The 14,105-nt window shown below is 35.9% G+C and overlaps 1 protein-coding gene across 4 annotated transcripts in view; it reads right to left on the bottom strand.

Annotated features, from left to right (window-relative positions):
• Positions 1–14,105, bottom strand: part of RABGAP1L (RAB GTPase activating protein 1 like) — a 681,088-nt gene that overhangs the window by 245,097 nt on the left and 421,886 nt on the right. For all 4 annotated transcript variants that reach the window (XM_020970529.2, XM_078156481.1, XM_020970531.2 and 1 more), the window contains exon 15: positions 3,064–3,138. In XM_020970529.2, the coding sequence (XP_020826188.1) occupies positions 3,064–3,138 (75 nt within the window). The remainder of the gene's footprint in view (positions 1–3,063; positions 3,139–14,105) is intronic.

The raw sequence follows: 14,105 nt of genomic DNA on the forward strand, positions 1-14,105 counted from the left end.
AATATAATGCTAAATTAGAAAAACATTTTGTTTGAGTTTTATATTTATTTGGACTCTAATACACTAGCAAAATACTGTTCAAGGACACTGAATAAATTACTCAGAGAAGCATTTTTTTAAACTGAACTCATAAGCATGGCATAGCGGTTGTAAAGTTGTGGACTTAGAATTAGGAAGTCTAGCTTCCAATACTTACAAGTTGTGTGAATGCTAGCAAATGGCTTCACCTTTTAAGCCTCAGTTTCCTCATCTGTAAAATGTGATATACTTATAGAGTCTGTCTTAGAAGTATAAAATGTAATCAAGTGTCAAATGGGATAACATTTATAAAGGGCTTGGCATAATGCCTGGCACATAAGCATTTAATAAAAGCTTACTCTCTTCCCTCTTTCCTTCTCCTCTTTAAGAATGGAAAAGACCAAAGTTGGGATAAGCATAAGCTTAGAATACAAAAGGTTTATGTTACTATTTAAAAATAATTATAACCTCCTAAAAGCCCAATATCTTCATTGAACATGTCATGAGAGAGCATAAATAGCAAAGTAACGGAATTATAGTTAGGGGCTTCATGTACCCTAAGACTGCTATAGTAGCTATTAAGGCCTCGTTGGAATCCTGAAACATCAGCTGACTAGGCTCCAACAATTCTACTGATTGAATTAGCACCATGGACATTTTAATGTTCCTCCTCCTATAGATCTAAGATATAGATAAGGGCAGAATAGGGTTGCAGACTGTCCATATCAGCAACTGTTATGTTTAATCAATAAACATTTATTCAGCACTGACTATATGCCAAGTACTGTGATAACAGCTGGTGATACAAAAGGAGACAAAAAATAGGCATGGGGAAAGCTAGGGAGAATGCCTAAAGCTAAGAAACAGAGTATTTGGGGGGCAGCTAGGTGGTGCAGTGGATAGAGCACCGGTCCTGAAGTCAGGAGGATCTGAGTTCAAATGTGACCTCAGACCAAACACTTGACACTTACTAGCTGTGTGACCCTGAGCAAATCACTTAACCCCAATTGCCTAAAATAAATAAGTAAAGAAGTAAAGAAGCAAGTAAATAAGTAAGTAAATAAATAGATAAATAAAAAAGAAATGGAGTATTTTATTTGTGGCAGAACAGGGAGGCCAGAGTCACTGAACAGGAGAGTATGTATTGGATAGTAAGGTGTTAGAAGACTGAAAAGGTAGGAGGTGACTAGGTTATAAAGGGTTTTGAATGCCAAACAAAGTGTTTTATATTTGCTCTAGGGCAACAAAAAGCCACTGGAGTTTATTAACTATGTTAATTAGCTTGACACAGAACATGGTAGAGCAAATGGTACCCCTCTGTGTTCTGATTTCACTGGGGAAAAAAAATCAGAAATACCAATACCTCAAAGGCCAGAAATGTTTCAGCAGAGAAACAGGTATGTATAGGGAGAAGGAGAGCAAGTTTTAAGAGGGCAGAGTCAGAGGAGAAGCAGTCATAAGCAAAACAAACTTCAACTTCAAGGAGGGATCATAAAGGAAGAATTAAATGGAGAAAAATAAAGTATAAGAAGCAGGGACTGGGGTCTGGGCTAGGTGAAAAGAGGAAGACAAGAGGAATGGGAGCAGATCACCTTAATTAAAGATTGCTTCTTGTTGTTCAGTCATTGTCATGTCTAATTCTTCATGACCCCATTTGGGGTTTTCTTGGCCAAGACACTAGCTTGACTTGCCATTTCCTCTTCCAGTTCATTTTCCAGATGAAGAAAGTTTCATCTTAACTTTTGGGTTAAGTGACTTGCCTAGGGTCACACAGGTAGTAAGTGTAGGAGGCCAGATTAGAACTCAGAAAGATGAGTCTTCCTGACTTCAGGCCCTGTACTCTATCCACTGTGCCACCTAAAGATTACTACTGCTGTTCACAGTCTTTTTTTTTTTATCACTTTCTTTACAAAGTACATGACTTGTAAAGATGGAGTATTGGGGCAATGAGAAAAAAGGTACACAAGAAAAAAAAGGACATATTAAAGGAAAACTTATAATTAAAAATCATATCAATAAGTATAAATGGGATGAATTCACTCATAAAAATGGAAGAGAAAGCAGAATGGATTCTAAAGCAGAATCCAACAATATGTTGTTTACAAGAACCATACTTGAAATACAATGACTTACACAGAATTAAAATGAGGATCTGGAGAAGAATTTAATGCTTAAGGTGAATTCAAAAGAGCAGAGATAGAAATCATAACTTCAGACAAGGTGATGGAAAAAACAGACACGGTTAGATGAGATAAGCAGGAAAAGTACACTGTGTTCAGAGGTGCCATAAATAACAAAATAGCACCTATATCTATCTATATAAATGGATTATAATGAAATAATAACTATAAGCTACACACATACACCCCATACAGTATAAAATGTGTGTACTGAAAGGAAATGCTAAACATATTACAGTGAGAAATAGAAATCAAAAAATAATAGCTGTGGACCTCAACGTGAGGTCTGTCCCCAGATCTAGAAAAAGCTTATAAAAAGGCAAAACAACAACGATCCTAAGGACCTGAAAATTTAAAAAAATTAGATATGATGGGGGGCAGCTAGGTGGCACAGTGGACAGAGCACCGGCCCTGGAGTCGGGAGGACCTGAGTTCAAATCCAGCCTCAGACATATAATACTTCCTAGCTGTGTGACTCTGGGCAAGTCACTTAACCCCAACTGCCTCACTAAAAAATTTTTTAAAAAATTAGATGTGATAGAAAGCTGGAGACAACTGAATGGGAAATGAAAGTAGTGTACATATTTTTCAACTAAAAATGATACCTTTACAAAAACTGACTATACTACATTATAAAAATATCACAAATAAATGTATGAAGATAATTCCACATCAGTAATTCACTTCTTTAATAAATAGTTCCAGTGTGAACAATATGGATTAGAATAAGGAAATGTTCCATTATGAAAATTCTTTATGTAATCTTTATTAGGAAAATGAAATCAGTGATAAAGGAAGAATAAAGTCAATTGAAAATTAAAGTTTTTGATAGTAGTTTCATTTTTTTACAAGATAATTTACTCACATGGAGCAGCAATACGGCAGCAAGAAAAGACTGTCCTTGGCAATATCCAATATCTTCATCATAGACAGAGTAAGCCTTGAGAATGAGGAGAAGGGAGAAATAAAAATGAAATATTATTACCACAGAGGCATTTTGACATGTTTAAGGTCTTCTTGTGTGCTTTCAACATTAAAATAAACTGACTATGCCATTTAGGAAATTGAGAGATGAGGAATGATGAGAAAGAACAGCCAGAAGGCACCCAAATGGTCAATCTTTTTTTTTTATTGAGGCATTAATTCCAGTTACACTATTCCCTCAAATCCAGTATGTATACCACAACTGCTAAATTATTCTCAAATGATATCAAAGGTGTAGGCAAGGTCACGGAGGTAGATCTAGTCTCTTCTAGAACCCAAAGGACAAGGTAAGAAATTGAATTGTAACTCAGGGGCATTCAAAGTAGCTAAAGTATCCCCTAAAAGTCCTCTGTAAGAGGGGGCCAATCCCTTAAGACTGGTAAGTTCTAGGATACATTTGAGGGGTTACTGTATGAATATGACAAGGCTATTATTTAACCTAAGTTTTAGTTTCCTCATCCTTAAAATGGAGATTAAATGACCTACCTCACAGAGCTGCTATGAGTATCAGAGGACATGACCTATAAAGTAATTACAAACCTTAAAGTATCAGATACCATCATTACTATCTTGAGAAGGGGTAGGGGCTCATTTAAGATTCCCTAACACAGTGAAGCAAAACTCCCAGAAGGAATGAGTCCTCATCTTTCAAAATGATCTTGTCTAAGAGCAGTTTCCCATCTGCCCCATCACAGAATCATATATAGGATGTCCCAAAAGTCTTAGAGCTAGATCCCTGTTAGTGCATATAATGAATCTCCTGAAATGGTACCACATGTTTGAATTTGCACTATTTGAAATTATAATTATATAAAATATGGTAACTAGTGTAAGCACAAGGGAAATATCCAATACACATTCAAATAACCTACCCATTTCAGGTTCATTATTTGCACCAAACTGGACCTAGCTGTAGTGAAGTTTTAAGCTATTAAAGCTTAAAACTGCACTAAGACTTTTGGAACACTCTATATTCAGAACTGAAAGAAACCTCGGTGGTCATAGAATCCATCACCCTCATTTTAAAGATAAAAAACCAAGGCACCAAAAGTTTTTTAAGTGCCATAATAAGATCATAAAGAGAGTAAATGGAACCCATGGTTTAATACAGTTCCACTGATTCCAAATTTAGCAGTCTTTCCATTGTCTTACATTACCACTTCAAAGTGGCTTTAGGATTAGAATGGGTCCTCCTACAATCTAAGAACCAATCTGCACCACCACAGTTCTGTAGGGGACCTTCTAGAGCCACCACAACAATCCAATATGGTGGTCAGTAATATCATACTCTATGTACATACACTATCATGGGTACTCTGAACAAAGGACAGTCTACTAAGCCTGTAGAGCATTTGGCATATAGCCAAATGGTAAAAGAATGAGAAGATTTGTCATCTTAATGCTGAAGGCACCTAACTGTCATAAAACTAATGCAGCTTAAGCATCACCTATTTGTCTTCTCAGTCAACAGAAATTAATTTAAATTACATGCTTAATTGATTCTTAATTTTCAAAACAAATGCACTCTTCCTTAATATCTGTGGTTAGTTTGCTTTTTTTTTTTAAGAAAAATAAGGTGGAATGTTTCTAGGATTTTGTGATTATTCACAGAAGACCAATCAGAGAAAAATAAAGTCGAATGGCAACTCATTCAGAATTATCATCTATTTTTTAAAAATTGAATACTACACCAAATATAAGTTTTAACTACTTATCAGATTTCCTAAAAACACTACATGTTACATTTCTGTATGTTATTTTTCAATGTAATGGAATCCTTTTAAACTAGCATAATCCTCTCTAGTGCAACCTTAGTAGTGCTAACACAATCTCTGCTAATAGCCATTATGACCAAATTATGACCAAAGCCAACAAGAGCTGAACCTAGCTGATGTGGTCCCAGTCAAATGGACTGGTATAGAACCTCTCTCAGTGCTACAATAGGAAGAACAGAAGATCCAATGTGCTTCTTCAAAAACGTGCCTTTCTAGCACCTATATTTAGTAGTTGTTATTATCAAAGGCAAATTCAGTTAAACCAGGCTTCACCATATAGTTGCCCACACTATAATGACAGCAGTGCTGAAACTGAGAGTCCACAAATAGTTCTACCCTAAAAGCCACAACCCTATAATACAACCCGGGCCATAATGATCATTATCCACTTAAGGATTTCACCTTCTTTATTGCTAAGCTTGAGTATCATCACACACACAACTGGAACAGTGAGGGTTAAGAGAACAGAGTGGATTAAAGGAGAGTGAGAAGCTCTCCAGTTTCCTGGTCAACCTCTAGATTTAAAGGATTTGAGACTTCTCTTTTTACTTGGTCTTAGGGGAGGAACTACTTATTACCAAATATTAGATAATACATTTTCATCAAGTTCAGGCTGCAAGGGCATCAAGTTTGACACCTCTGAATTAGTATGCATTTCTCTTTCTTATTCATAAAAATAGCTTGAGAGATTCATCAAGTGCTTGGCTTAAATTCAGGTAAACAATACCCACCAGCCTTAGTAACCTTGCCTAATAAGGACATGAGCGTGGTCTGCCATGATTTGTTCTTGATAAAATCATGCTAGCTTTTAGTGATCACCATTTCTTTTTCTAGATGTATACAAACCACCTTTTAAATTGTGGGTTCTTAACCATTTTTTTTTGTATTACAGACCCTTCTGGCACTGTGGTGAAGCTTATGGATCCTTTCTCAGAATATTACTTTTAAAGATATGAAATAAAATACATAGCATTATGAAGGAAACAATTATATTAAAATATAATTATCAAAAGAAAAAGTTCATAGACTCCAGGTTAAGAACTTCAGTTTTAAATAATGTATTCTCAAACATTTTCCAGGAATCACAGCACACTGACTTACAGTATGCAAGCTCCATTCTCTTCCCTTTTGTGAAATCAAGAGAAAAATGGCCCAGCACAATGCTTTGAATGTCATAGAGGTCTTCTCTTCTCTGGGAATTAATTACAAAATGGGAGGACAAACATCCTCCTCTATGATGACACATGGTCTTAATGTCAGTCTAACCATGTTTTTTTTTTCTTTTTTTAAAAGTTAATTAATTTATTTTTAGTTTTTAACAATAACTTCCATAAGCTTTTGAGTTTTAAATTTTCTCCCCTCCTTATCCACTTCCCTCCCCAAGACAGTGTGCAATCTGATATAAGCTCTATAAACACATTTCTATTAAACATATTTTCACATTAGTCATGCTGTAAAGAAGAATTAGAACCAACAGAGGAACCACAAGAAAGAAGAAATTAAATAAAACAGAAGAAAAAAAAAGAGCAAATAGTATGCTTCAAAATGCATTCAGACTCCATAGTTCATTCTTTGGATGTGGATAGCATTTTCCATCATGAGACTTTTGGAGATGTCTTAGATCCTTGCATCGCTAACAAGAGCTAAGTCTATCCAAGTTAGTCATTGCACTAGTCATGGCTATTGCTGTGTACAACTTTCCCCTGGTTCTGCTCACTTCACTCAGCATCAGACCATACAAGTCTTTCCGGGTTTTTCTGAAGTCAGCCTACTCATCATTTCTTATAGCACAATAGTAGTCCATTACATTCATATACCACAACTTGTTTAGCCATTCCCCAATTGATGGGCATTTCCCCAATTTCCAATTCTTTGCCACAACAGAGAAAGATGCTATAAATATTTTTGCACACGTAGGTCCTTTCCCCATTTTTATGATCTCTTTGGGATACAGCCCTAGAAATGCTATTGTTGGGTCAAAGGATATGCACATTTTTATAGCCCTTTGGGCATAGTTCCAAATTGCTCTCCAAAATGGCTGGATCATTTCACAACTTCACCAACAATGTACTAATGTTCCAATTTTCCCACATGTTCTTCAGTATTTGTCATTTTCCTGTTCTGTCATGTTAACCAATCTGATGTGATGTGGTACCTCAGAGTTGTTTTGATTTGCATTTCTTTAATCAATAGTGATTTAGAGCATTTTTTCATATGAGTATAACTAGCTGTTCATATCCTTTGCCATTTATCAATTTGGGGATTTTTTTTCTTTTAATGAAGCATGTAAATGCATTGGCTATTTCTGGTCAAAATAAGTATGGCATTAGTTACATTGATACCAAACTTTCATATCTGATTAGCCTCTAAATTACCCTCTAAAGGCAATGAAGGACTAAATGAATCTGTCCAAATCTTGGTCACAAACTTCTAGAAAACACAACAGATTTTGTAGCATTTCAATGATGATTTTTTTCTCATCAGTTACTACCATACAATGATGACAGACAACCTCATTCTAATATTTCTGCACCTGATGTGCTACATGAGGAAATGGACAAAGATGGGATTGAGAAGAGTTACTGAACTAGACCAAATGAACTCAAGAGAAATCCAAGTTTGAGGCAACATAATTTTGACCAGTTGGGGAGAAAACCTTACTTTCAATTTATCTCAAAGAAGAGAATATAGCAAATGACGGGGAAAACACTAAGAGCAGTACTGTTAACCAAAAAAAAGGTGAGAGAGGAGACATCAGCATCTATTGACCCATATGATTACTTGCTCCTAGTGATAAAATTCTTATGACAATGACCCAATATATATTGAGTATATTCTTGCTGAAAATATGGGAAAGAGAACAGTCAAGATTTTGAAAATTATATTCTACAGCAGATCATATCTTCCCAGTGACAGAACTGACTGAAAGGTATAGAGAATTTAGTTGCTACAGTAAGTTATTTTAAAGGTTGAAATGAAATGAGGCAAAACAATTGTGTACACCAAGTGTACATAACATTGTGCACATGCATCTGTTCCTATATACAAGCAGCTAGGTTCCATGAATAACAGAGCACTGGGCCTGAAGTCAGGTAGACCTGAGTTCCAAGTTAGCCTCAGAAACTTATTAGCTGAGTGATTTTGTTCCATTTGCCCAAGTTTCCTCAATTGTAAAATGGGGATCATAATAGCAGCTACCCTCCAGCATTATTATAAAGATCAAATGAGATAATATTTGTAAAACATAGCATAGTACCTGGCATATAGTAAGCACTACATAAATGCTAGCTATTATTACTGTTGTTGCAATTTCAGATATAAATGCTATGGGTTTATGAATAATAAAACCAAAAAAGGATATTAGGAAAGTCTTAAATAAAGGGATTGATGTATAGAGATACAGATATAAGTAGATATAGATACGACATTTCTGATGGTGTTATGTCACAAGCTAGTTTATTTCTATGAAATTAGCTTGTCATTTTTTTCTTTCTTCCTATTGCTTCCCTTTGCTTCTAATTTGTTTCTTTGTGATGTCTAGCTCCTGTTGATTTTATGACTTTGAGGGCACATTTCCTTCCACATTAGTAACTACTGACTTCTACATAAAATGAGATTTATTACAGTATGTGACTAGATATTTTAAAACAGATTTATACCAATCAGTTTTTTGACTGCTTCATCTCAAAAGGTCTATGTGGTCTGTTCCTAAATAAATCTACCCACCTATTTATTTTTCATAAATCTGTCTCTGTTTTGCCATTCTCACTTCTCATTTCTGCTTCAGTTAATAATCATGAGTCCCCACATGTTGATGTCTACTACAGTAAACATCATTCCCTCCAGTTTTGGAATCATGATAAAATCAACTCTGTTCCTATAAAGAGTATGTCAAAATATTCCCTGATGTCCCCTCTCATCACTATCTCTGTAACTTTCCTGACCAAAGTACTCCTATCCCCTGTAACCACACCCCTATGTCTATTGTCTCCCTTATTAGAATTTAAGCTCCTTCATAATAAGTACTGTCTCTGCCATTTTATTTGTGTAGACATAGCCCACATATTCACTTGTTCATTTTCATTGGTTTAAATCTTTTGACATTTCCTAAATTCCAAAAAGCCAGTGATACTTTTTTAAACGGGTAATAGAACTCTCACGTACAAAATTACAAATATATACAGGACTTCAAAATTAGACCATTTACTTCCTCAAATTCTAAACAAATACGCTAAACACAATTAGCATTTTTTTGTAATATATTAACTCAGGGGCAACTAGGTGGTGCAGTGGATAGAGCACTGGCCCTGGATTCAGGAGAACCTGAGTTCAAATCTGGCCTCAGACACACAACACTTACTAGCTGTGTGACTCTGGGCAAGTCACTTAACCTCAATTGCCTCACAAAAAGAAAAACAACAAACAAAACAAGTTGTATAATATATTAACTCAATCAATGGCATAACAAATACAAAACAGTGTCTATATTAAGATTCTGCCAATATGCTACTGGAGGGTCATTCTTCATTTTTTAAAAAAATGGTTCAATATATAAAAATATAGCTAAGAAAATGAGTTTGTGTTGTGATTAATTCTAACTGCATGGTCCTTTATGCTTTCATTATTTATTTTTACTCTTCTCAGAAGAGTTAAATTCCTTTCTGATTCAAGAGCAAATCAAAAGAGTATTTAAAAGGGACTCCAACAGCTGGCTTTGAACCAAAGAATAAATACAAGCATGATTTATCACCTAGTCAGGCTCAACAAATGTCAATTTGATTTGCTAAGAATCATTAATAAGGACATGAGCCATTAGTTAAACAAATAAACCATTAGGTTGAAATCTGAACACTGGACACATCTACACTCTATTAAGCAGCATAAAAAAAAGGAAGAAAAAGTAGAGTTATTAGAGATATCCTAACTGAGAAGCTAAGCACACACACACAAAAAAAGGATAGCAGAGAGAAAAGAAGAGCTGGAAGGATATAGAATGGGGAAAGACAACACTTGAAAACTAGGATATTGGTCTGGAACATAGCCAAAGACAGTTACCAAGTATTAGAGCTAAATGAAGTCTAGAGGAGCAAGATTCAGTACAACCAGAGATAAAGAGCTTTGTTCCATTTAGAACCAAGAGCTGGTCAAGCTGAAGAAGTGCAGCACTCTGGATAGCTCCATGGGAGAAAAAAAGGGGAGTGTGCTTACAGCTGACTGTTGGCATTTTAAAGTGTTTTAGTTCTTAGGTTGTTCATTTGACTTATCCTTTCAGATGAAAACTATTTGTTAAAGAAGCCATGCCACATTATGATAACTTAGTTGTTGTTAAAAGATAGGAAGCTATCTTTATTCATACAAACAAAAATTCAGTGTTTGAATCAGAAGGAAAGATGTATGGGGGAGAGGAAATTGTCAGCAGGTATAACAAGCTGGTCAGGGAGAGCCTGGTATCCTGCAGTCCCTATATTTTCTGAGCCAGGACTGGGATGGGGGTCTCATGTGATATATTAAAAAGTACAATCCATTTATATGTTGACTAGACAAACTTAGACCTTAAAACACAAGACATGGGTAAAGTTTAATTTTGTTGGCTTTAACATTTACCTAAGGCATAGCTCCTGCAGGAGAAAATGAATATAAAAATAGTCTGACATTCTTCATTGTGCTTTTTATAACTTCAATGACTTTTAATGAGTTTTAGAAGGAGCATGGCATATGTGCTGAGAGATCTAGCCTCAGTCAGGAAGACCTAAGTTCAAAAGTCCCTCCTCTGACGCATATGAGTAGCTGTGTGACCCTGTGCAAAACTTAAATTACTTAGTAACCCCCTCCCTCACCAGGCAACTCTCAAAGACTATACTGTACAGAAGAGTTGCTCATCTGCATTGGTAAAAGGAGTTTTTTCACCATGGAGCAACTCATAACAATTAAGTCACAGCTATAGACAAAAAAAATTAAAGGAGTACGCTTTTTAAAAATTCCCTTATATCTGTGGCATTCAATTTCTTTTCATCAAAATACTTAACTCATTATTGTTCAATTTTAAGTGAATAAAGAAAGCTTCACATAGTTTAGTCATCAAGGGAAAAACTAGCTTTTCAGGCCCCATACCATTGCCAAAAAATAAATGTTGATGCTAAAATTGTAGCACAGTATTTCTATATTGCTGTTTCAAGAATGTAGAGCCTCTAAACAATAGTGATTTAGAGCATTTTTTCCTATGACTATGGATGGCTTTAATTTCTCCATCTGAGAACTGCCTGTTCATATCATTTGACCATTTATCAATTGGAGAATGACTTGTATTCTTATAAATTTGACTTAATTCTCTATATATTTTAGAAGCGAGGCCCTTATCAGAGACACTGGTTATAAAAATTCTTTCTCAATTTTCTACTTTCCCTCTAATCTTGCTTGCATTGGCTTTGTGCAAAACCTTTTCAATTTAATGTAATCAAAGTTATCCATTTTACATTTTGTAATGTTCCGCTATCTCCTGCTTGGTCATGAATTCTTCTGTTCTCCGTAAATCTGTTAGGTAAACTATTCCTTGCTCTCCCAGTTTGTTTACAGTATCAGCTTTTATATTAAATCACTATTGATTAGAGAAATGCAAATCAAAACAACTCTGAGGAACCACATCACACTTATCAGATTGGCTAAAATGACAAAACAGGAAAACGATAAATTTTGGAGAAGACGTGGGATAATCAAAACACTAATGCGCTCTTCGTGGAGTTGTGAAATGATCCAACCATTCTGGAGAGCAATTTGGAACTATGCCCAAAGGGCTATAAAAAATGTGCATACCCTCTGACCCAGCAAATATCACTTCTAGGGCTGTATCCCAAAGAGATCATAAAAATGGGAAAAGGACCCACATGTACAAAAATATTTATAACGACTCTTTCTGTGGTGGCAAAGAATTGGAAATTGAGATGATGCCCATAGACTGGGGAATGACTAAACAAGTCGTAGTATATGAATGTAATGGAATACTATTGTGCTATAAGACATGATGAGTAGGCAGACTTCAGAAAAACCTGGAAAGACTTGTATGGTCTGATGCTGAGTGAATGAGCAGAACCAGGAGAAAGTTGTACACAGCAACAGCCACGTTGTGCAATGACTAACTCAGACAGACTCAGCCCTTCTCAGCAATGCAAGGATCTAAGATATCTCCAACGGCCTCATGATGGAAGATGCTATCCACATCCAAAGAAAGAACTATGGAGTTTGAATGCAGATTGAAGCATACTATTTGCTATTTTTTTCTTTTGTTGTGTATTGTTTCTTCTTCTTCTTTTTTTAGGTAATTGGCGTTAAATGACTTGCCCAGGGTCACACAGCTAGTTAAGTGTCAACTGTTTGGTCCTCCTGATTTTAAGGCTGGTGCTTTATCCACTGCGCCATCTAGCTGCCCCCTGTTTCTTCTTTCTGGTGGTTCTTCCTAGTGGTTCTAACTCTTCCTTACAACATGACTAATATGAAAATATGTTTAATACGAATATACCCTATATCAGATTGCAAGCCATCCTGGGGAAGGAGGTAGAGAAAAATTTAAAACTCAAAAGCTTATGGAAGTGATTGCTGATAAATCAAAATAAATTAATAAAAAAAATTTTTTTTAAAGGATGTAGAGCCTCCATGAAAGGAAGGCTTTGTAAATATTATCTCATTTGATCCTCACAACAAACATTGGAGGTACATGCTATTGTGTATCATCCCCATTTTGCAACTGCAGAAACTGAGGCAGACAGAATTTAAGTGATTTGTCCAGGGTCACACAGCTAGCAAGTGTCTGAGGCTGGATTTGAACTCAAGTCTTTCTGACTCCTAGCTGCATCTGGTACAGGATAAATTGGAGCAAATCTCAGAGGGAAGGCACAAAAATTAAAGAGGATCAGGAAAGCCTTTGGGAAAAAGTGGGACTTTAGCTGAAATTTGAAGTAATCCAAGGAAGCCAAAAGGTGGACAAGAGGAAGGAGAAATTTCCAGGCATGGGGAATAGCCAGTGAAAATGCTTAAAGTAGGGAAATAGAGTGTCATGTATGGAGAATAGCAAGAAAGCTTCACGTCACTAGATTGCAGAGTACATGGATAAGAGATCATCGCGATTACTGTTTAACATCTGTATGGCAAAGTCTGGTTGTAGATGTAATTTTAGGTCGTCTCAAGAGGTAATTACCTGGGAAATGAACTGCCAAGAAAAATACTTTACCTTCAGTATAGACTATGATTTGGCTCCATTCTGGAAGCTTATCAATGGACTGCACATTTCCAATACGACCAACAGAATATGATACTGAGGTCAGAAATTTGAGGTCATTCATTGCCTTTTGAATTCTTTGGGATAGAGATAAAAGGTAGAGGGCGGTATGAAAAGAGGATAATGGAAAAGGTCAACCACCACAGAGTCTATGCTGGGTGAGGGATGAGAAAGAGCAGCACCAATCAAAGGGAGCCGAAATAGTAATGACAGAGAAGGTTGAAAGAGAAAAAGAGTTGGGGGAATGAGGTGTGTTCAGATAGGAAAAACAGATGTGTAGGGGAGGAGGAAGAGAGGAACCCTCATCCAGGACCCCACTCTGCTTCTCAACACTGCAAGCAAAACTGGAAGTAACTTTATGATTACTGGGAAACATTAGCCTCACTGAAAGAAAACCTTTAGCAGTGGTATAGATTTCTTAGAAAACTAATCCCAATTCTTAGCCAGCATGCTACTTTTTCCTTTTAAAAAATGCTTTATTGATACTTTTCGTTGTCACACCATACGCATTTCCAGATATAGATTCTCTCACCATATGAACCCTCCTTTTTAACAAGGAAAGGAGGAGAATATGGTATGATTGGGTCTAGATAAAGCCATGCTGGGCTTCTGTGATCACTATTTCTTTTCTAGATACAGGGTTCTTCACATTTTTTGCGTCATGGATCCCTTTCACAATCTGGTGAAACTTAGGAACCCCTTCTTAGAATACAGTTTTTAAGTGCATAAAAATAAAATACTAAAGAAAAACATTATATTGAAATATATTCAAAATTTATTTTAAATAAGTTCACAGACTCCAGGTTAAGAACTAGGGCTCTATAGAATGAAACAGAATGGAATAGAATAGTATTAAGTGCTTACTATGTGTCAAGCACT

Source organism: Phascolarctos cinereus, unplaced genomic scaffold (assembly GCF_003287225.1).
Source record: "Phascolarctos cinereus isolate Bilbo 61053 unplaced genomic scaffold, phaCin_HiC Scaffold_5;HRSCAF=322, whole genome shotgun sequence".
Lineage (NCBI taxonomy): Eukaryota > Metazoa > Chordata > Mammalia > Diprotodontia > Phascolarctidae > Phascolarctos > Phascolarctos cinereus.